The 21293-nt window shown below is 37.0% G+C and overlaps 1 protein-coding gene across 4 annotated transcripts in view; it reads left to right on the top strand.

Moving 5' to 3' along the window:
- Positions 1-21293, top strand: part of Cecr2 (CECR2 histone acetyl-lysine reader) — a 146865-nt gene that overhangs the window by 93944 nt on the left and 31628 nt on the right. For all 4 annotated transcript variants that reach the window (XM_076853943.1, XM_076853944.1, XM_076853945.1 and 1 more), the window contains exons 2-3: positions 4240-4334; positions 20369-20552. In XM_076853943.1, coding sequence (XP_076710058.1) covers positions 4240-4334; positions 20369-20552 — 279 coding nt within the window. The remainder of the gene's footprint in view (positions 1-4239; positions 4335-20368; positions 20553-21293) is intronic.

Here is a 21293-nt window from a genome sequence, read left to right as displayed (position 1 = left end):
CATCAAACACTCTTGGCACCATCTGCACTTTGGGAAGCACTTGGTACGTCCCACTCATGTTGTGAACTTTTACCAGCTCTTTCTCACTACCTGTTACTCTTCCCTTAAGGGTTTTTTTTTTTTGTTGTTGTTGTTTTTTTTTTTGTTTTTTAAGAGAGAGGAGAGAGGGGAGAGAGAGAGAGAGAGAATTTTTTAATATTTATTTTTTAGTTATCAGCGGACACAACATCTTTGCTTGTACGTGGTGCTGAGAATCGAACCTGGGCCGGACGCATGCCAGGCAAGCGCGCTACCACTTGAGCCACATCCCCAGCCCCCTTAAGGGTTCTGTGCCAGTTTTAACCTCTCAGGCAAAGACTCACCTTGCATTTTCCTCTTTGTCTCCATATCACTTGGTATATTTAATATAGTGTTTATCATAGTGTCTTATAAGTATTTGCTATTTATCCAGCCAAGAAATAGCTACCATGAGGTACTATTTTAGCTGCTAAAGGAGATAGCAGTGAACACAAAAAGAGGGGGGGAAATTTCCCCATTCTGGGCTTATATTTTAGCACCTTTTTGTTGTTGTTGTTTCTGCCTTACGCACACTTGGAATTTTTTCTTTTTCTTTCTTCTTTTCTCCAATCCTCCTCCTTCTGTCTCCCTCTTTCCTCTTATTCACCTTCATATTCCTAGTGTTCAGCATATAGTGAGTGAGCTATATGTTTTGGGTGAATTATTTGCCATATACTTCATACTATTTGCTAAATTCTGTGTTATGCATAGGACCACAGAGACGCAAACAGGGCTGTTTCTTTCCCATAAGCAGCTTGTGAAGACAGAAGACAATATTCCAACTAGACTCTACTTCTGATAACAGTGACAGTGCTAGGGAGAGGAAGCCAGAAGAGGATATCTATAGGCAGAAGTCAGAGATGGAAGAGAAAGGGAATTAGATTTCTTAGAAATCTCACTTCAGCTAAAAAATGTAATGTAGATTTTTGCATTCTACTCTGTATTGATTGTTTTATAGAATTTGTGTTCTTCATTGCTTACCACAGAACAGAAGTGATTTCTAAGTGTCAATCAGTAATGCCCTCCCAGTGTGGCCTTCATTATCATTTAATTTGGTATCAGTTAGTGCCACCCACAACACCTTCATTCAAGAATCATATTGTGCTTTTAATTCATCCTGGTGGAGAAAGGTCTGGGACAGGGACCCATAAAGCAGTGTGTAACTGTATGTAGATACTGCAGTGATAGCATCATGGCTGAAAAAACAGCAGAGTGGAACTCAGCTTGGAAGATGTTGTAAATTAAAAGTCTTCCATGTGAAGGACCACAGTATGGTTTGGCACAGGGAAGGGATTTCTAGGTAAGAGAAAGGTAAATGTGAAGACTTAGCAGAGTTTGTGTCTGCAGGGATTAGTGAAATTTTTGAAGCCATCAGGCTTTTCTAGAAAAGAGAATGTTATTCAGTGGGAACCAGCTTTTTTGTGGGAGGAACAAGGCATCCAGTGACCTGGCTCCTGGGTGACCTGACTTTGACTCTGTCACTGATTTGCTGAGCGCCCTTGGGCAAGTCAGTTAACCTTTCTGGACCTCATTGCTTTATCTTTAAATTGAGAGAGATGAAATATGATCTGTAATTTACCTTTCAGCTCCTGCATTCTGACTTACCTGTCAAACAGGGTGGCCTGGGGCTTTTTGCTTCAAGGACTTAGCTTCTGTTATAATTGCTGTTTACTTTGGAGTCTTGCCCAGTGACCAGACTGAAAATATGAGCTGTTTGAGTCTTCCCTTGCCTTGGTCTCATTTATTTCTCTCGGATTTTGATTGCCTGTTTCTCCCTCCTGCTTGTTTTCTTGTTCAGTGAGTCCTTCAGAAGCTTTTTCCTGAACTGTTGCCTGTGCTGACATCTCACCTCCCACTAGCTGCTGCTGGAATTCATCTTGTGTACACTTCAGCTAAATTAGTCTCCCTGTGCCTCTCCTCTATAAAAATAAGCTAGTGGGTTTCCATTGTCTTCCAAAGAAAGGCCAAATCCATTAGCCCACTACTCATTATCCTCTGTCCATCTTGCTTGCATTACTTTCCTTTCACATGACCTATGGAATAGTTAAACCAAACCTAACACCCTCCTGGTGCCTTCTATCCTGTCCTTCCCTTCATCTGATTTGTTCAGTCTCAACATTGTGTCACAGTTTTCCCACATGAAATTGCTCAGGCTTCCCACAACCAGAAGCAGTTTTCTTCTTCTCAACTCTCTAGCACCCATGGCACCTTTTCTGTACCTCATAGTATAATGACTTTGTTTTTATTTTTTGTATCACTGGATCTCTCACTTTATCTTTCCTATCTAAACTGGGTGGGGCCCCAGTAAATAGTTGATGATGACTGAATTCTGACTAATTATAGGTTAGATGCTTGTTATCTTTTGTTGGTAGGATTTCTTTCTTTCTTTTTGGGGGGTGGTGCTGGGGATTGTAGAGGCAAGCACTCTACAAACTGAGCTATATCCCCAGCCCCAGGATTTCTTATTTATCTGGATCACCACTAATTAGAATGTAGAAAAGAAATCTGCCGTAGTTAATAAGCTAAGAACCATTGCCATAAATGTGCTAGCAATTTCCAAGTTTATATTTAAGACAAGCAAAATCTTTTCAGCTTGGTGAACCTTATCTTTGGGTGTGTGTGTGGGGGGGGGGTTCATTTGTTTGTTTGTTTTGTTTTTGCAGTGCTAGAGAAGAAAGCCATGCTAGCAAGCAGTTGCCAGTGAAGCTATATCCCTGGCCCCTGTCTTTGTATTTTGAGTATCATCTACATGAGCTGTCAAGGCAGTGCAGGGCATTTTCCTTTACACTTGAAGTATTCAGCGTATTTTATAGCTTGTGTCAATTAGTACACTTAGCAATTGTTTTATGCTGTGAAGTTTTTGGAATGAGGATTTCTAAACTTGTGGAATTTTTTAAAGAAAAATTAACAAATGGAATAATTCAGTAAATTAAGAACTTTTATTTTGATACTAGAAACAGATTATTGTCTTTAATTCACTATCATATAATTGGTGTTTATATCAGAAGTTGTATTTCATGCTTTCAGAACCATTAATAACATTATTGAAAGTTTGGTTTTTCTGTGGATTATAGATCTGGTTATGACCTAGTCAGCTATACGCAGACTTCCTATGAAATGGTTGTATGAGGAAGGTGGAGAGCATCCTGGTTGAAAGAATGCAGTTGTATATGTTCTAAGGTGACTTACAATGTCACCTTAGAACATATACAACTGCATTTCCCCTCAGAAAATGTGTATTTTGGGAGGCTGATGAGAAATAGAAGTCCCTTAAGATTCCCACTGCTACTTTTTGTCCAGTGGCCCTTTTAACTAATCTTATTTATACTACTGTGCTGAGATAGCCAAGTCTTCAACAGTATCAGCCTGAACCCAAGGAAAGCAACTACATCTTACCTAGCATTAGACCATCAACAGACATTACCTCATTTTTCTCCAGATGATGTAAAATTAATCTTGGTTCTAGCAATCTCATGTAGGTATAAGTGTACTCAAAATAAAAATTGTCATATTGCTTCCTCCCAGTGCTGTTTAGTTCAAAATACAGTGGTTCTTTCTTTCCCCCATATTTTTATTGGTGCATTATAATTATACATAACAGTGGAATTCATTGTGACATTTATACATGCACTTGATATAATAATATAATTTAGTCAGTGTCATTCTCCTATATTTTTCCTTTCTTTCTCCTCCTCCCTTCCCCCAGCCCCTTTCCTCTAAATACAGTGGTTCTTTAAAAGTTGTTGCAAGTAATTTATCTATTAAAACTGTTAAATAAATGAGGAATACTTTTTAATCAATTACATGATCCTCAGTGTGCAGGGGCTGCAGTTGTAGCTCAGTGATAAAGCGCTTGCCTAGCATGTGCTGGGTTGGATCCTCAGCACCACATAAAAATAAATAAAAACGAAGTATGCATATTTCTTCCAGTACACAGATAAAGGAATGGAACCTGGTAAGGATCAGTGAGAGAAATAACTCCCATGGGAAACCAGAAAGCTAAAACTCCCGTTGCTCTTTTAGTAGTAATATGGAAAGAAGGGTAGAATTGATTTATAGCAAGCCTTATTGCTCCATTGACCATTCTGTTGATTGGGATCTGTGATGTCGGTGGTAGGAAGGGGCAGGTGAATTTTGATCTCTGTATTTGATATCTCTTCCCCCCTCCCCCCTTTTCTTCAGGAGTTAGAGGCAGCCCTTCACAGAGATGACGTGGAGTTTATCAGTGACCTGATTGCCTGTCTGCTTCAGGGCTGCTATCAACGCAGGGATATCACGTGAGTAATCCTGGTCTTACTAAGTATTTCTTGAAGAGGGAACTAATTAATAAATCTTGATGATGTTTCCTTTCTCCTATAACAAACCAGAATCCATCATTAGCTAGTATATAACAGTTTAGTATATACAGATGAATTCTAGTTTTATCTTACTTTTACTAATCTTTTACACATGGTTAAACCACCTAACATACTTGAGTGTAGAATTTCTTTCTGTTGTATTTGCCTTATTCTGATTTTGGTTTGTAATATTGGTAAAACATTGCCTAACAAATTAAAATTAAGTTTCACAACATTTCTGTTGTTTGTATTTCTTCTGTTGTTCACATAACTGGTGGTAGTAGTGTAATTTACTTGACCTCTGAGCTCCCTTACGCTTATGCTGCCAAGTAAACAGCACTCGAGTGCCTTCTAGATGTATAGAGATTTGGAACATATTTTATCTGCCTACACAGATAAAATATAGGAGCTTCCTAATATTAAGAGCCATCCTATTTTGTTTTGCTTTTTGCTATTGAGAAGGGGGTCTGGAGGCTTACGCTCTGGCTGGTCTAGAACCCTTGGACTCATGTGATCTTCTGCCTCAGCCTCCTGGCTAGCTACAGCTATAGGGATTATCCCTTTGTTTTGATCCCAACAATTGCACTTTTTGCTACATTTCTATACAGAGCTATAGGACAAACTTATTTTAAAAAAGGCTAGGCATGGGCTGGGGATGTGGCTCAAGCGGTAGCGTGCTCGCGTGGCATGTGTGCAGCCCAGGTTCGATCCTCAGCACCACATACAAACAAAGATGTTGTGTCTGCCAAAAACTGAAAAATAAATATTGAAGAATTCTCTCTCTCTATCTCTCACTCTCTCTCTCTCTCTTTCTTTAAAAAAAATAAAAAATAAATAAAAAAGGCTAGGCCCAGTGGATTTCCCAGTCTCTTGGCTCTCTGTTGTCATTTAGGGATTGTTAATGGCTGGTATTTTTCAGACTGTCAAAGATGATATCTCACATATTTTTACTGTAATGAATGTAACCTGTTAAGGCTGAGAATCTATGTTAATTATGTTAATCTGCAATAGTATGATTTCTCACAAGGTGAGAAAGAGATAGACGAAATGTCATTTTTCTCAATACTCCTTACAAGAGTTACTGCTTCCTGGATTCATAAATATAACAACTTTACCCCCTGGAAGACTTAGGTTGTATTAATAAATACTAATTAAAATAAGATAAAGTATATTATAGTATATTCTTCCATTTTCTATTTAGCACAAAGATTTGGGAGTTTCTGATTGTCTTTAAAATGTAGCTGTATTCATACTCTGTGTATAAGTCAGTTTCTTTACTGGAATTTCTTTCACTATAGCAACCACTTTTTATATAAACAACTTTTCTTTAAATGACATTGTCAGATCCAATCTGTAAGTAGACATATTAGGTCTAGCTTTTAATTGTGGAAAACACATTATAATGGGTAGCTTTGTATAAAATCTATTAGGTAAAACAACTTATCTCCTCAGTATAAGTTTCTGAAAGTGTATAGTCACTCAGAAGAAATGCCCACTTAAGATTTTGTAACTAATTACCAGGCTGCCCAACAGTGATAATTCTTTTCATCCTTGAGCCATCATCTGATTGCATAATACTCAATACCTCTGGACATGGCTCACTATCTATATGCCTGCCAGTGGGTCCTGGGAAACACTTTCTTGAAGCTTATATTTTTGTGCTGCAGTAGGGGTGGAATTCTCCATTAATAATTACAGAAATTATTATATAATTTCAGATTACACAATTACTGGGATAAAGGTTTAGCAAAATATGGTGTATCTTCAGAACATAAAACCTGATGTGAGAAAGTGCTCTGTGCCTTCCCATACAGGCTCTTATGGTATAGTCTTCATGATGGGGCTGGTCTCTCTAATTGTGCTTTTGTTTAAAATTGGTTTTACCTAATCCTGCTTGTTAGTTCTTTCCAGATAAAGATTAAACAATTTTTGTCATGTTCTATAAGAAATTCTGTAATTCTCTTATCATTCTGATTAAAATCTAATAAGCCTATGAGGAAATTTGAGCAAAATGGAATCTTTACAATATTGAGATTGTGGGGTTTTTTTGGTACTGGGGATTGAGCACTACACCACTGAGCTACATCCCCAACCTTTTTTTGTATTTTATTTAGAGACAGAGTCTCACTGAGTTGCTTAGCACCTTGCTTTTGCTGAGGCTGGCTTTGAACTCTAGACCCTCCTGCCTTGGGTAGGATTACAGGCCTGCACCTCTTTGCCCAGCAAGATTGGTTTTTTATTCAAGCCTTTAATATCACTCAGTAAAAAGCACAGCTTTATTGATTTAGGACTGACACAGTCTTGGCTATTTTAATTAATTGTTGACATTAAGAGTATAACCAGGACTGGGATAGTGGCTCAGTGATAGAGTGCTTGCCTAACATGAGGCACTGGGTTTAGTTCTCAGCACCACATACAAATAAACAGAAAAAATCCATTGACAACTAAAAAAATGTTTAAAAAAATATAATCAGGGCTGGGGATGTGGCTTAAGCTGTAGCGGGCTCGCCTGGCATGCGTGTGGCCCGGGTTTGATCCTCAGCACCACATACAAACAAAGATGTTGTGTCCGCCGAAAACTTTAAAGAAAAAAAAAATAAGAAAAATTCTCTCTCTCTCTAAAATATATATATAATCAAACTGGGCATGATGGAATATAATCTAAGCTTCCCGGGAGACTTAGGCAGGAGGACCACAAGTTCATGGCTAGCCTTTGCAACTTAACAAGACCTTTCCTCAAAAAAAAAAAAAAAAAAAAAAAATATATATATATATATATATATATATATATATATATATATGGCAAGAGATATAGCTCAATGGCATGGTGCCCTTGGGTTCAGCCCCCAGTACCAGGAGTGGGAGAAAATATGAGTACAATCACATTGACGTTTTGAAATGTAGAATATGCTATATATGACTTGTTAACCTTATTTATTTATTTATTTTTAAAATTATCTTGTTGATTTTTTCCCCCATCTGTTCTTTGCAATGTTAATCCTCATGTGTGTTTTGTGCTGAGTTAGTTATCTACTTTTGTTTTATTACTGACTTTTTTTAAAAAGTAATTTTTAAGTTGTCAATGAATCATTCTTTTATTTATTTATATGGGGTGCTGAGAATCGAACCCAGTGCCTCTCACATGCTAGGCAAGTGTTCTACCACTGAGCCACAACCTCAGCCCCTGGTTACCGACTCTTAGTGTATGTAACAAATTATTCTAAAACTCCACGTTTGCATAATATCTCAAAATATACTTTCATGGGTATCTAAAAATAACAAATAAAAGTTTAAACCAGGATTTGAGTTAAATTGGAACCCCCCCCCCCAAAAAATAAAAAGAAAACAACAACAAATTAGAAACTTGGCAACTTGACACAAAAATTTATTGTCTCAGTTTTTATGGGTAAGTAATCTGGGGCGCTGACAGCTGCATGTGTTTCACAAGGCTGTGATCAAGGTGCCATACTCATCTCAAAACTTATTGACGAATAATATATGCACAGAAGAACACATATTTTTAAATTGTACAGCTCAGTGAATTTTCACAAGCTGAATATATCTGTGTAATGGAACCTCCAGAATAAAGAACATTTCTATAGATTTTACTCTTTCCACTGAAGAGAATCACCTAAAGTGATAGTTATTTTGCTTCACCCTTGGTGACTCAAGTGTAATTAGTGAATGCATACATATGTAGTATTCTCTGAAGTTTACTTTCATCTCATTCTAAAGAAAAAGAATTTGGATAAATGAATGCTTGCCTTTTTGGCTGTAGGACTTAACCTATAAACAGGGAGCTAAGTAAGTTTCTTAATCTCTTTGTGTATAACTTGTCTCATATGTAAAAGGGATTATAACAATGCCCAGAAAAGTTACAATGAAGATTAAATTATCTAATTCAGGAGTACAGAATACCTTAGAACATTCCTGATAAAGTATACATTTTAATGTTTAGAAACTGGCATTAGTTTCTACCAAGGCAGAATATAAAGTAGGCATTGATTCCAAGTCTCTTTAGCCTTTGTAATTTGCACTTTTATTTTTATTTTTGGTTCTGGAGATGTTGACTCCAGAGCCTTATATATGAATCGTAATCACAGTTTGCAGGTTTCAGAGTGTGCCAGGAAACCTTTTCTGTGTGAGTCATATGATGTGTCACAGCTGCTTATCTCTGTCATTATAGTATGAAACAACTATTTTGACTGATAAGCGCACTGAAGCTCTAGCTAAGTGGTAGAGCTCTTGCCTAGCACATGTGAGGCACTCCGTTCAATCCTCAGCACCACATAAGAATTAAAAAATCCTGCGTTTCTTCGGAATTTTTCCTCCTCAACCATTAAAAATAACAAAAACTGTTCTTCACAGGCTGTTTTAAAAAAACAGATATCAGGCCAAATTTTGATCCCCGGGTCAGTTGGTAGGCCTCTATTTTTTGTGAAATTAAATAGGTTATTATTCTGTTTTCATTAACTCAATCTAATCTTTAAACTGGAATATGGAACCCCTATTTTAACTGATCTCTCCAAACTGGGATTTTTGCTTTTTAGAGAACAATATGATACTGTGTTAGGGCCTTGCTCTGAAGGATTTTCAGGAATTCTCATTTAATCCATATAGCAAGCTCATAATAGAAAGTTCTCCCTCACCCACCCAATAAAGACTTATTGTGAGATTAATTGCTTATAGTTGCATAGCCTTTAATTGACAGTAAGGTAGATTTAGCCCTTAACCACAACTCACATGCTCTAAAAAGAATACCAAAAGATTTTCCTTGAAGACAAGATTGTTTAGCTTTTTTTAATGATTTGTTCTTCTTTGGCACTCTAATGAAAATGATGAAACCCATCTAAAAATAATGTTTCGAAATCACAAAATTAGAATTACAGTAGAACACGTTATACAGTAAAATAATGGAGTATTACAGAATAAAAGTTTTGACATTGTGAAGAGTTACTTAATTGATTAAATTACATACTCTGGGGCTGAGTTTGTGGCTCAGTGGTAGAACACTTGCCCTGGCATTTGTGAAGATCTGGGTTTGATTCTCAGCACCACATATAAATTAAAAAATGAATAAAGGTCCATTAACAACTAAAAATATTTTTTTAAAAAAATTACATACTCTGGCAGAACTACAATTTCTCAAGATTACTATCTTTGAGTATTGAGCATAAATGATACTTTGAATATCTACAGTATCTATAATATGATATCAGTATCTCCTGGTGCAAAATACATAGGTACTAATAAAATTACTCTGGGTTGTTTCCTGCATTCATAATTGAAAGAAATGTGAACATCATGTGTACTTTATGAAAGTAAGAAAATAATATTTCCCTGCCAAGTTCATGGACTCCCCTGAATTATATTCAGGTACCTCTGCTGTAAAATGGTTTTCTCCTTTTGAATTAATCTGCAGGTCAGAATTAGCATCTTTGACATGAAAGGAACCTTCACTGTCATCTAGTATAAGTTAATTTTTACCCAGGGAAACAAAACTGGCACAAGTATCCAAGTCATCTGACTCCTGTTTCTTGTCTTCCATTGTACTCTGTTGAGTCTCACATACATGTAAACATTTTCTGAATACTACAGTAGGATTCAGTAAGAAAACTTTGATTTAACTGGATTGTATTTGTTTTATTTAGGAATCTGTGGTGCTGTAGAGACATTCAGAATAAAATCTGAGGGGCTGGGGGTGTGGCTCAAGCAGTAGCGAGCCCGCTTGCCATGCGTGGGACCCAGGTTCGATCCTCAGCACCACATACAAACAAAGATGTTATGTCCGCCGAAATCTAAAAAAAAATAAATAAATATTCATATTAAAAAAAAAGAATAAAATCTGAGTTGAAAAGTATGTGTTCATTTTCTGATTAAAAGTGTTGTGGGGATGTGACTCAGTAGTAGAGTGTTTGCCTAGCATTTGCAAGCTCCTGGGTTTGATTCATAGCCACCCACTTCCCCTATAAACCTTCCTCCAAACATATCTAAAGAAAAACAAAACAAAGCTACTCAAGTGGTATTTTAATGGTTGTGGTGGTTTGAAGAGGATCTCTGGGCCTACCCTCTCCTTGAGTATGGCAGGACCTACCTTTAAGCAATAGGACATGACTCCTGTGATTGTCACTCTCAGGACGTCTAAAGACTCTCCTTGTTTTGGTGGATTCAGACCCATTCTGGGAAAGTCCACACACTTGACTGTACTGGCACCTCAGAGCCAAGGGCAGCCTTCTTATAGCTGTGTACACTACCATAGGTAAATGAGGCCACAAAAATGAGGTTGAGCGAATAAAATAAGTATTCATACCAGTGATTTGTTTTTTGTAAATGTGAAATAAGGAAAAGCAAATGAGGATTACATATATTTGGAAAATCTATGAAGATAATCAATGTGATGGTTAACACAGTCCAGAGCAGTGACTATACCTGCTAAGCAGAGAAAGAGTAACATTAATGGAAGAGTTCAAGTGTTGGCATTTAAAGGGAGTATTCTTGGAATATAGGGAACATCCATATCATCTCTTACTCATATCATCATGTTAAAACATTGCTGGACCCATCGCCATATATACATGCTTTATAAGTTGTGGGTAATGCAGCTGCTGGTGGTTCAGGGCCATACATACTTGAAGTACCACTAGTAAGGTATCACTTGTTTGTTCCCTCCCTCTTTCCCTCCTTCCCTCCCTTCCTTTTTTTTTTTTTTTTTGATTTCCTTATTTCTTTCTTTCTTTGGTACTGGGGATTGAATCCAGGGGTATACTTAACCTCTGAGCTGCATCCCCAGCCCTTTTTAAAATTTTATTTAGAGACAGGGTCTCATTGAGTTGCCTAGGGCCACATTAAGTTTGCTGAGGCTGGCTTTCAACTTGTGATCCTCCTGTCTTCCTGAGCTGCTGGGATTACAGGTATGTACCATCATGTCACCTGGGGTTTTTTTCTTTTATTTTTAGAGGTCCCGCCCCCAGTACAAAACTTAAACATGAGTTTTGATTTCCCCCCCCCCCCCCTTGTACTGAGAAGGTTGAACCAAGGGATATGTTACCACTGAGCTGAATCCCAGCCCTTTTTATTTTTTATTTAGAATAGTGTCCTAATTGCTGAAGCTGGCCTTGAACTTCTAATCTTACTGCTTTAGCATCCTGAGTCTCCGGGATTACAGGCTTGCGCCACTGTGCTCAGTGCCAGTAACATTCTAATACTTCATACTTTTGTCTTCTGGGATCTTCTTGAAATTAATCTTCAAGTCAGCTATTTTTTTAGGTATTTAAAGTGAGCTAGAGTGCAGAAAGTTCTCTTTGCATTCAACCCTCCCCCATACAAGCGTCTGTTTTGGGCTACCATTATCTTCATTTTTACCACCTTTTGTTAAATTTTAACTAGCTCTCTAATTCTTTAAGTCCTTTAAGACAGCCTTATGTCTGGGTGATGTTCTTTTGGATTGCTGTTTATATCAGTTGTTCTCTTTTGGGAGAGTGAGGGGTTATATTGCACCCAGTGAGAAGTACACTGCAATTTATCTGTTCAGTTGTTAATGGACATTTTATTTGGTTTTAATCTGGTGCAATTATGAATAAAGCTGCTGTGGAGATTTCCACGCTAATGTTTGTGTGAGCATGTGGTTTCATTTCTCTTGGGAATTACCTAGTCATATGGTATGAGTATGCTTAACTTTAAGAAACTGCCAAACTATTTTACAGCATTTATATTCCCACTAACAAAATAGAAATAGTCTGGTTGCTCTATCTTTGCTAGCATTTGCTGTTCTTAATTTTACTGATATTATGTTTAAGGTGATAAGTCATTGTGGTTTTAATTTGTATTTCCCAATGACTAGTAATGTTGAACATTCATTCATGTACTCAATCATACATCTTTGTGAATTGTTTTCATCAATTCATCATTAGAAGTGCTTACCTTAGTAGGAAATCATTATATATTCTAGACATGAGTCCTTTGTCAGACATACAGTGCATTGTAAATATTTTTGTCCTTGCATGTAGCTTACTTTTCCATTTATGGGTTTTGAGAAAGCAGACATTTGATTTAGTTGAAGTTCATTTTATCAGTTTCTTCCATGTATTTCATATTTGTTTCCTTTTTCCTAAGAAATCAGTGTATACCTCAATATCACAAAGATTTTTTCCCCTGTGTTTTCTTTTTTTAATTTTTAGTTGTAGATGGACACAGCACCTCTATCTATCTATCTATCTATCTATCTATCTATCTATCTATCTATCTATCTATGCGGTGCTGAGGATTGAACCCAGTGCCCCACGTTTGCAAGGCAAGCACTCTACCAACAATCCACAACCCTATGTTTTCTTATAGAATTTTTAGTTTCAGGTTTGTACACATCTTGATGCACTTTGGAGTATTGCTTGTCCATGGTATGAAGTCAATGTGGGTTGGAGGGTCATTTCTTACATATATATGTTGTTTGTGTTGGTCTTGCTATTGACATGTATGTTTTATCCTTGTTCACAGTATCTGGCTTTCTTGAAATTGGATAGGGTAAGGTCACCAACTTTATTCTAGTGCTTTTTTTTTTTTTTTTTGGTCATTCTGGCTATTCTAAGTCCTTTGCATTTTCATTTAAATTTTTAAATCAGCTTGTAAATTTCTTCCTCCCAAGAAGCTTGCTAGAAGAATGGATGGCTTAAATAATTTATTTTTGCAATCCTTGAGTGTGATACATGTCTGTCCATTTCTCTCTCTCTCTCTCTCTCTCTTTTTTTTTTTTGTGTGTGTGTGGTGCTGGGGATTTAGCCCCTCACCTTGTCCATGGGAGGCAAGCACTCTACCAAGTGAGCTATATCCCTAGCCTTCTGTTTGTCTTTTATTTTGGCAGTATTTTGTAGTTTTCACCATAAAGATATTGGATATCTTTTTATTTATATAGTGTTTTAAATAGTACTGTCAGTTGAATTGGTTTTAAAAAATATTTTTTAGTTGTAATTGGACTCACAATAACTTTATTTTATCTATTTATTTTTATATTGTGCTAAGGATCGAACCCAGGGCCTCACATGTGCAAGGCGAGCATTCTACTGCTGAGCCACAACCCTAGCCCTGTTGAATTGCTTTATTTGCTAGCTCTTTTTTGCTGTTATTTATAAAATACAATTATTTACATGTATTGACCTTATTCCCACAATCTTGCTTTGTAGATCTACTAGTTTTGTTATAGATTCTTGAGGATTTTTTAATGCACCCTGCAAATAAAACAGGTTTGCTTCTTCCTTTCTATATATCTTGAACTACTTGTTCTTCACTGGCTTTTTTTTCTTTTCTTTTTTTTGGAGGGGGGGGTGCACCTGGGATTGAACCCAGGGACATTTAACTATTTTGCCTTATTATTTTTGAGATAGGATCTCATTAAGTTGCTTAGGGCCTTGCTAAATTTGCTGAGGTTGGTCTAGAATTTGATGATCCTCTTGCCTTAGCCTCCTGAGTCACTGGAATTACTTGCCTCCGTGACCAACTTGCACTTGCTGATTTGTGATATAGTATTGTTCCTAATCTTAGCAAGAAAGCATTCAGTCTTTAGCTATTAAGTATGATAATGTGTTTTTCTTTTATATAGCACTGATTTCAATTTGCATTTAAGTTTTTGAGGAATATTACTCATTTTTTTTTGTTGTTAATCCTTGGAAAGGATTTAGAAATGTTTCCTCCACTGATTTCTGAAAGTTTGTGTAATTTCTTTCAAAGGTTTCTTTGAATCTTTGAAATAATTCACTAGTGAAACCCATTTGCACTTATCTTTTTTTTTCTTTTGAACTCAGGGATGCTTAACCCCTGACCAGTCTTTTTTAATATTTTGAGACAGGGTCTCATGGAATTGTTTAGGGCCTTGCTGAGGCTGACCTTGAACTGATTCAGCCTCCTGAGCTGCTGGGATTATAGATGTGCCCCAGTCCGCCCATCCCACTTGTCATTTTCTTTGGGCCAACTTTTATATTTGTAACTATTGTTTACTTTCTTAAGTAGATTAAAGGTATTCAGGTGATTTGTTTCTTACATCATTTTTTGATAAGTGTTGTCTGCTTTTATACTTTTTTGCATAATATTTTATTTTTTGTTTGTTTTTCACTCTCTTTTCTTGCTAAGTTGCTGAGACTGGCCTCAAACTTCGGATCCCTCCTGTCTCAGCCTTCCAGAGAGCTAGGTTTACAGGTATGCACCACTGCAACTGGCTCTGCTTTCTATTTTAATTATTTTTTTTTCTCCTGATTACTTTTATTTACTTTGGCTTTAAGTTGTGCTTTTTTTTTTCTTCTAAGTTTTGAGATTTATATTATCTTAAAATACAGGCATTTAACATTACAAATATCCCTGGAAAAAAATTTTCTTTTTGTCTTCATTATTTTTCACAGACATGTTCTAATTTATTTCTCCGTGATTCTAAAAAAAATGTATTACTTCTAGATATCTTAATGATTTCTAATTCCACGTTTTCAGATAATATATTCAGTAATGTTTTAGTCCATTGAAGCTTATTGAGACTTATTCCCAACATGTGGTTATCTTGGTGAATATTTCATAATATACTTGAATATATGTTCTGCACCTTTTCTGTGTAGTATTCTGAAAAGATCGATTAGTTCAGCTTATTAGTATTATTGATATGTGTCCTTATTGATTCTTTTGTCTAACTCATTAATGAAAAGGAGATGTTAAACTCTCTGCACGTGATTGAGAATTGTTTCTTTAGATGATAACTTTGTTATATTCTTGGTGAAATGGTTCATTAATTTACTATTATGTAATACTTTTTCAAATCAGTTGTGTCTCGTCATTATTCAGCCTCCACCACTGGGGGGCGGGGCTGTAGTGGTAGTGGTGGTGTGTGACTGTGTTGCTCTGGGTGGCCTCCAACTCTTCCACCAACTTAATAGACATTCTGGGTAATTGCTCTACCACGAAGCTATATCCCCAGTGCCTATTCATTTTCCAAGCCACTCTGCCTAGTATATAATTTTCTATCCTTTAATCCTTGTTGTATTTAAATTACATTTTATAGATGACCTATAGTTGATTTCTGCCTTTTGTTTGGAATGTTTAATCCAATTTGTTTAATGTGCGTTTTAGTGTTATTATTTTCCCATTTGTTCTTCTGAGACTGAGTGCACACTTCATTGATTTTGAGTACAGAACATGTTTATCACCCCAAAAAAGATGTCTCATACCCATTCGAAGTCTCTTCACTCCTGATTTCCCCTAACCCTGCAATTCTAGTGTCACTATTCTGCTTGCTGCTTTTATACATCTCACTATTTTAGGTGGCCCCTACCCCCGTCCTTTCTGTACTGCAGTTTGAATCCAGGGCACTTTTATCACTGAACTACATCCCCAGACCTTTTAATTTTGAGACTGGATCTCACTAAGTTAACAAGTTTGGCCCTGAATTTGCCATCCTCTTCCCTTGGCTTCCTGGCTATCTAGGATTATACAGGCGTGCTCCACCCTACCCAGCATTTAGGTAGCTCTTAGAAGTCGAATCATACCATAAGTGGCCTTTTGTGTCAGGATTCTTTCTCTCAGCATAATGTTTCCAATTTTCATCCATGTTATAGTATAAATTATTATTTTATTCCTTTTCATAGCCTAATAAATTGTGAATATACATTTTATTTCTTCATCAGTTGAGGGACATTGTGTAGTTTCCATTTTTTGACTTCAAGAAGTAGGCTGATTTCAACCTTTGTGTACTGGTTTTTGGATGTATGTTTTCAGTTATCTCAAAGTAGCTACATTATATGGTAACTCTAACTTTTTTTAGTAATGTGTCAAATTTTCCAAAGCAGCCTAACCAGTTTTTATTCCCACCAGCAGTGTTTGGGGGTTTCTAATTGGTTCACAACCTGGTTAGCAGTTACTATCTTTTTGATGTCACTATTATAATGTGTGTGTAGTAGTATCTCTTTGCCATCTTTTTGAACTACATTTCCCAATTGATTATTGATGGAGAGCATCTTTCTTTGTGCTTCCTAATGTTTATTCATTCCTCTGTTAGTTCTATAATGCTTCTTGTTGCGCTACATGATTTTTTTTCTTTTATTGGTTTCTGTGTTTGTGTATATGTGTAGGGCTTATAGTATGCACCCTTAAATTATCAGAAGCTATCCAAAATCTTTATTGTACCTCTTCACAAGGAAAAACTTTCACTTCTGACTTTCTACTTTACACAAATAGTGTTTAAGTTTCCATCTAGCCTCTATTACATTTTATCTTTTTCAAAGTTATTGCATGTTGGGTTTCTTTGACTATCCAACATAAACATTCATAAACACATGTACAATTTGTATTACAAACATGTTTCTCAAGTAGAGGATATGTTTTGTGTTGATTTTAACTTAGTAAGATATTCCTTTAATTTGAAATAGTTTTGATTCCCACCCACCACCACCCCTCAGTACCTGTGACTGAGTCCAGGGTTACTCTACCTCTGTAGAGCCTTCATTCTCTTTTGAACTAAGTTGCTGAGGCTGCCTTCAAAGTTGGGATCCTGCTTCAGCCTCCCAGGTTGTTGAAATTATAGGCATTTGCCACCATGCCTGGCAGAATAACCATACTTTAGTATCTTGACTATCTTGTTAATTTTAGGTATGTTGGATGTGATGCTACCATATGGCCCTATTGAAAAACTGTTATTTTTATTATTTTTGCCTGGGTCATTTTATGCTCTTGAAGAATAAGTGCTTAATCAGTTTTTTTAATATTTATTTTTTATTTGTAGTTGGACACAATACCTTTATTTATTTTTATGTGGTGCTGAGGATTGAACTCAGGACCTCATACATGCTAGGCGAGTGCTCTACTGCTGAGCCACAACCCCAGCCCGCTTTATCAGGTTTTTTGTTTGTTTGTTTGTTTGTTTGTTCGTTTTTCTGATGCACAGGATTAAATCCAGGACCCTGTGCATACTAAGCATGAGTTCTACCAATAAACTATGCTGCCACCCTTTAAATTTTCTTATAGAGCCTTTAGTTGTTTTACTAGAACTGGGATGTTTATTTCAGTCTAGGACTTGTGTTAACTGTGACTTAACTATGTGTGCATGTGCTTCCTTTGCTTTGCAGATGGCACAGCAAATAGGAGAATGTGATTTTATTTTTCATTTACATTGTATACTAAGCGTGATGCCATGTCTTAATTATTCCTTTGCAGGGAGACTAAGGATTTTTGTCCCTTTTTGTCCTTTGTGTCCTTTGCTTGCCTCAGAGAACTCTTCATCTGTGATCTTCCAAAACAGGTTGCAGATAATAAAATCTGTTGCCCTGCCTAGTCACAAGTTCTGCCAGTGCCAGCCAGCTGAGACTTGTGTGAAAACCCAGCACCTAGTCATGCCATCATGGCTCACCAGTAGAAGCTTGTTCTGTCTGGAGCAGGCTGAGGCTCTCTGTGGGGTTCTAAGAAATGAATGCCTAATGCTGAAAGTTGACTCATCTTTATTTTCATTCTCTATCTCTCAATCTCTAAGGAACAGAGAGGTAATTACTACTCAGTATCATCTTCTTCTTCACATGATACTAAACAACAACCAGTTGTGGGGTTGGGGATGTGGCTCAAGTGGTTGCACACTCGCCTTGCAGGCGTGTGACACTAGGTTCGATTCTTAGCACCACATTGAAATAAAATGAAGATATTGTGTTCACCTAAAACTAAAAAATAAATATTTTATTAAAAAAATAACCAGATGTCTTTCCTGCTATTTTTTTAGGATGGAAAATGAATGAGAAAATTGGTCATTTAAGAGTATTTGGAGTTTTTGTCAGACAACAGGGAATGTTGATCTTATCGTGTTCAAACTTCATTGGTTTAATATCCTCATTACCATATTCAAATAATTTTTCTTTTAATTAAGGATAATTTCATAAAGATGGGAGTTATTTAAGTCATTAAGAGGGAATTGCTCTAAGCTGAATGGATGAGTTAATATTAATCCAGGTAATATAAACTCTAGAACTGAATTTTAGTTCACACAGCTATTTTTGGGAGTACATTACTATCACCCTCTTCTTCCTTTAAATAGCAAAATCTGAAAGATATGCAAAATTTGGTTTGTGTTGTTTTTTTCCTAGGGTTGAGAGTATATGGTTTTATTTCCTACAGAGGGTTAAGAGCCAGGTGTGGAAAGGAGCCTTTGGTGTCCATTTACTCTGTCCAGTACATTTACCTTCAAAAGTCCCCCTCCCCCATCTTTAAGTGGATTTATATGAGAAAGTTTATCTGTACAAGATCTGAATTATCTTTCATTGTGAGCCCTCAGTACCATTGGTCAAGGTGGTATGGAGATGCCTCAAGAGAACTTAGAACAAACATGGTGTAATTGAAACTGAGTAGGATAATAGAGCTGTAGGAAAGCCTTGTAAAGCATGCAATTCTTGAGTCAGGTAGGGGCTTCCAGACAGATTGATGGCACAGAGAACCACACTGTTCAGACATATTGTGGAACTGACTGGCTTGTGCTTCCAAACCACACATGGCAATAAGGGTGACAGATGTAACTATCATAGTTGTAAGTCAACATGGGTATGACTCTTTTTAAAATTTAATGATAACTGATAGGGCCTCATTCCTCTTTACTCCTTAGGAAGAAACAAAGTTACACATCAGCCAAGTGTGACAGCCTGTAATCCTAGCTGCTGGGGAGGCTGAGGCAGGAGGGTCTCCATTTCAAAGCCAGCTTTAGCAATTTAAGCCCTAAACAATGCAGCAAGACCCTGTCTGTAAATACAATATTTAAAAAGGGCTGGGATCCTTCTGAGGCCCTGGCTCTAGTATCTGGGCATTCCAAGGAATGCCCCTTCAACATATTCAAAGCAGCCTCAGACTAATTTCAGTGGTATGGAGATGCCTTGAGAGAAGTTAGAACACCACATAAAAATAAATAAAAGATACTGTGTGTTCATCTACAAATAAATAAAATTTTTTTTTTTAATTAAGCATTTGAGGGGCTGGGGATGTGGCTCAAGTGGTAGCGCGCTTGCCTAGCATGAGTGAGGCACTAGATTTGATTCTCAGCACCCATAAAGATATTGTGTCCACCTAAAAAAATAAATATTAAAAAATATTAAGCATTTGAGGGGCTGAGATTGTGGGTCAGCTTTAGAGCGCTTGTCTAGCACGTGCGACTGGCTTCAATCCTCAGCACCACATAAAAATAAATAAACAAAATAAAGGTATTGTCTCCAAGTACTTATAAAAAATAACTGTTAAAAAAATTAAGCATTTGAGCTGGAGTTGTGGCTCAGTGGTCAAGTGCTCGCCTAACACACATGAGGCATTTGGTTCAATCCTGAGCACATGAAATAAAGATATTGTGTGTCTACCTACAACTAAAAAGTAAATATATTTGTTTTTAGAAGTTAAGTACTCCCATAGTCCCAGCTACTCAGGAAGTTGAAGCCAGGAATTTGAGGCCTGCCTGATCAAAAAGGGAGACTTCATCTCTTAAAAGAGAGGGGGAGAATATAATATAGTTGCATATTAGAGTAGCTCCTCGTGTTCTGCCATAAGCCAATTTCAAGTTTTGGTGTCTTAACCTTAAATAGTTGGGCAGACTCTGGGATTATTTTTTGTGCCAATCTGTGGGATGGATCCAACTTTGAACTAAATAATTTTCATAGAGTCTCTTTAATTACATGAGCAAAGTATGAGACTGTCTTCCACTTCACATTTATATCTTTGGTAATATAAAACTTTTAACTATTTGACCAGAATGTGCTGTCTGGTTTAAAGGAAAACAACTTATTCTGTGAAAAACTCTCTCAATGTTTTTATCTTCTTTTAAATTTGACTAAATTTGTAGAGGGTCTGGTACATATAGCTTCATTGAGGTCCTCATAGTTCCTTTCAGAACCTTTCATAAACTTATCAGCTATCAAACTCACCTCTCTCTCCCTGTTTCTACCCATCATCTGTTTTATATTAATGCATTTTCATGTCTGGGGCTGTTTGGTTAGGCCTCAGACATTCCACAGCTACCTGGAGGACATCATCAACTACCGATGGGAGCTCGAAGAAGGGAAACCCAATCCTCTGAGAGAAGCCAGTTTCCAGGACTTGCCTCTTCGCACCCGTGTGGAGATCCTGCACCGGCTCTGTGATTATCGGCTAGATGCAGATGATGTCTTTGACCTCCTCAAGGTGCTTCACTGGCAGTCCTTTCTCTAGAGCAATTAAAAACAGCAGTGAGGAATTTAGTCAGAACATGAAACTAAAGATAATACGAGATGCCAGAGTTTGGCTTGGGTGGCTTGTCTGTATGCTCTTAATTGACAGTGCCACTGTGAACACAACCATGACCCTGTAGCCAAAGGAACAGAAGCTGCATTATCTATATGGCAGTATGTTGTTTTGATCTAATTTCTAGTTGGGTTTTGTCCATCTTTCCATGCACTTTATCCCAGCTGAGTCAGGACCAAAATGAGGCACTTATTCATACTGTAACTAATTTGACCACTGAATTTTATTTCCCAAGGTCTAAATTTGAGCATAATTAAAATACCTATTGAAAACTCTGGAACTTGAAACTAGATATGCTAGTGAAGTTTATCCCCTATACACATACCAGCTTTGAGGATGGACTCATAAGAATCATCATGTAGGGCTGGGGTTATGGCTCAGCAGTAGAAGGCTCATTAGCATGTGCAAGGCCTGGGGTTCAATCCTCAGCACCACATAAAAATAAATAAAATAAAGGTATTGTGTCCAACTACAATTAAAATAATAATTATTATTTTAAAAAAAAAGAATCATCATGTAATCCAGTGTACTCTTTGCTGAGGACCTCAGCAGTTCTGGGAAGGCCAGTATGGATCAGGCACAGCAATAAGTGGGGAAGGGGTGGCTGTGGGAATGATAGAGCTATAGTAGAGTATCACACAA

Source organism: Callospermophilus lateralis, chromosome 4 (genome assembly GCF_048772815.1).
Source record: "Callospermophilus lateralis isolate mCalLat2 chromosome 4, mCalLat2.hap1, whole genome shotgun sequence".
In the NCBI taxonomy this organism is placed as follows: domain Eukaryota; kingdom Metazoa; phylum Chordata; class Mammalia; order Rodentia; family Sciuridae; genus Callospermophilus; species Callospermophilus lateralis.
The sequence above is the reverse complement of the archived record's forward strand: the minus strand, read 5'-3'. Positions and strand labels throughout refer to the sequence as shown.